This window comes from Perkinsus marinus, assembly GCF_000006405.1.
Source record: "Perkinsus marinus ATCC 50983 genomic scaffold scf_1104296974380, whole genome shotgun sequence".
NCBI lineage: Eukaryota > Perkinsozoa > Perkinsida > Perkinsidae > Perkinsus > Perkinsus marinus.
Window position 1 is genome coordinate 1 of NW_003201128.1, and position 2396 is coordinate 2396.

General features: G+C 37.9%; 2 protein-coding genes across 2 annotated transcripts in view; both read right to left on the reverse strand.

Annotated features, from left to right (window-relative positions):
* Positions 1–36: 36 nt before the first annotated feature.
* Positions 37–1300, reverse strand: Pmar_PMAR024121 (ATP synthase alpha subunit vacuolar, putative; the record flags this gene model as incomplete). Its single annotated transcript, XM_002765846.1, has 4 exons — positions 914–1300; positions 609–686; positions 438–563; positions 37–391 (listed from the first exon to the last, which is right to left on the reverse strand). Coding segments are annotated over exons 1-4 (670 nt in total), but the record flags the coding sequence as incomplete, so codon positions are not given.
* A 91-nt stretch (positions 1301–1391) lies between these two features.
* Positions 1392–2396, reverse strand: part of Pmar_PMAR024122 (ATP synthase alpha subunit vacuolar, putative) — a gene marked incomplete at its 5' end in the record, with an annotated part of 1126 nt that continues 121 nt past the window's right edge. The window contains one exon of the mRNA XM_002765847.1: positions 1392–2393. Within this exon, the coding sequence (XP_002765893.1) occupies positions 1853–2393 (541 nt within the window). The 3' untranslated portion in view covers positions 1392–1852. The remainder of the gene's footprint in view (positions 2394–2396) is intronic.

Here is a 2396-nt window from a genome sequence, read left to right on the forward strand (position 1 = left end):
CAATCTCCATTAAACAAGTATGAACAGAGTAATTACCATTAGGGGCAATCCATTGTACACGTCCTTGATTTCCAGGAGGTACCATAACCTTATGGTTACTGAATAAACCATTCTCAATAACAAAACCAATAATATCACCACCAGTTACGATATCACCAACACGTACGTTAGCAGCTGGTTTAAACTCATAGAGTTTATCGCCATCAAGAGCAGCAACATCGACACCACGAGGAATGAACAATGATTTGGATAAATCACGAATACGCTCTAGAGGACGTTGAATACCATCAAAGATATTATTAAGAATACCAGGTCCTAGCTCAAGAGCAAGAGGTTTACCAGTCTTGATAACCGGATCACCAACAGTTAAACCAGCAGTATCTTCATAAACCTAATAAGCTTATAATACTAATCTTGTTATTATTAGTTGTAATTACCTGAATTGAGGCAGTATCTCCCTCAATCTTGATAATCTCTCCGACAAGATTCTCCCAACCAACACGAACCACTTCGTACATCTTAGAACCGGACATGTTATCAGCCACGACCAAAGGACCGGCGACCTAAAGATTCATACTACTCACAATAACAAGAGTACTACTACTTACCTTATGAATACGTCCGATAGAAGCCTCAGAGGACTTGGCCATTACCATGATAAAAAGTAGTGACTCCAACAATAATAACTAACAACATACATTCAAATAGTAGCAGCTGAGTAGTATTATGATAACGATTATTATTCATTATCATCATCATACTGTCATGATGATGAAACCATCGAGCAATAATCATCGTAGATGAAGGTATTCTAAGCTTACTGCATAACTTCATCAGCCTAACCCTGAAGGGCTCAGCTGAGGACACAAAAACTGTCCCCTTTTCAAACTCACCTTCCATTATTGCAACTTACCTTGACTTGGTTAGATTGGATGAACCTTTGTAAGTTGATAACAACCCGTAGTATAAGGGAGTTATTGCTGTTGATGGTGAGTAAGGGAAGAATAATAATGATATCGTTCATGGATCAAGAGAAGGGCATGGAACGTAAGGTAGTGGTAGTAGTAGTAGCTAAGCGAGTACTTCGAATGTACTCCTGCTGTTGCTGCTCCTGCTCTTGTTGCTGCTGTTGCTGATGTTTACTATCCTCAGTCGTCGAGTTGAGGAAATCATCAGTATTGGGTAACTTGATGTAGTTAGTTAATGATACCGTCGATAATGGGATATATAAGCAGTAATAATAAGCATGTGGCTGCTGCTGCATAATGGCGACAATGTAAGCAGCACATGTATCGCCAATACCACCGACTTACTACTCGTATCCCAATCAGGTATTATTAATATAATAGAATAACAACACAACATAATAATCGAAGAAAATATACTCTTCGATGTAGTGAATAGAAGTTACAATGATACTATTACCAGCAATAGTAAATATCATAAGAATGCAGCTGGAGATTAGTTCAGAGCAGCAGCAGCAGCATTACATGTAACTAACATATTCTATTAGTATTTACCAATACTAGAAATAGTAGTATCAAAGCAATCTCCAATGATACACACTAATATAAGTCCACATAACGATGATGACTAAGAACAGCAGTAGGAATTGTACTATCTTCTATGTCGAATACCCTTAGACATGATAGATGGTTTGTTAACCTCCTCCTGCTGCTTCATCCCCACAATAACTCCAGTTACTGATATCATAACTTCAACAACATCTAACAGCAGCATTGTGGTGAAACGATGGAAAAAATCACCTAGAAGAATGGTCGTCTCTAAACTAGAACCACGGATGATATCCTAGACCATGAATAGTAGTAGTATGTAGTCGCACTATTCATTATTAGTTGGTGTTGTTAGTCTCATCTAGAAGATTCTGGAAGGCAGTATCAATCTGGTTAACAAGATTAGCAAAGAAGTTAGCGAAATCCTCTTCACTATGTTGAGGCATCTCGAACTTCATATTGGTAATAGCGACGATAACATCCTTGCAAGCAGTAGATATCTGTGACCATCCAATAACCTTATCACCATGATTCTCAGACAAACATTTCTGAGCAGCATCATAGAAATGACAGATACATTTCATCATACCAATAGTCTTAGCTAGAGGGCACATATAATCATAATCACTGAAACCATTCTGTTGAAGGAAATCTTCACGAATAATACGAGCAACCTCTAAAGTACACTTCTGATCTTCAGATAGTGAATCACGACCAACCAATTGTACAATTTCTTGTAGATCATCTTCAGTCTGAAGAATCTCTTTAACCTTTTGTTGTAAAGATGAATACTCATTATCATACTTGTTGAAGAAGGGCTCCAAGGCACGAGTATACTTTGAGAAAGAGATATTCCAGTTAATGGAAGGGAAATGCTTCCTC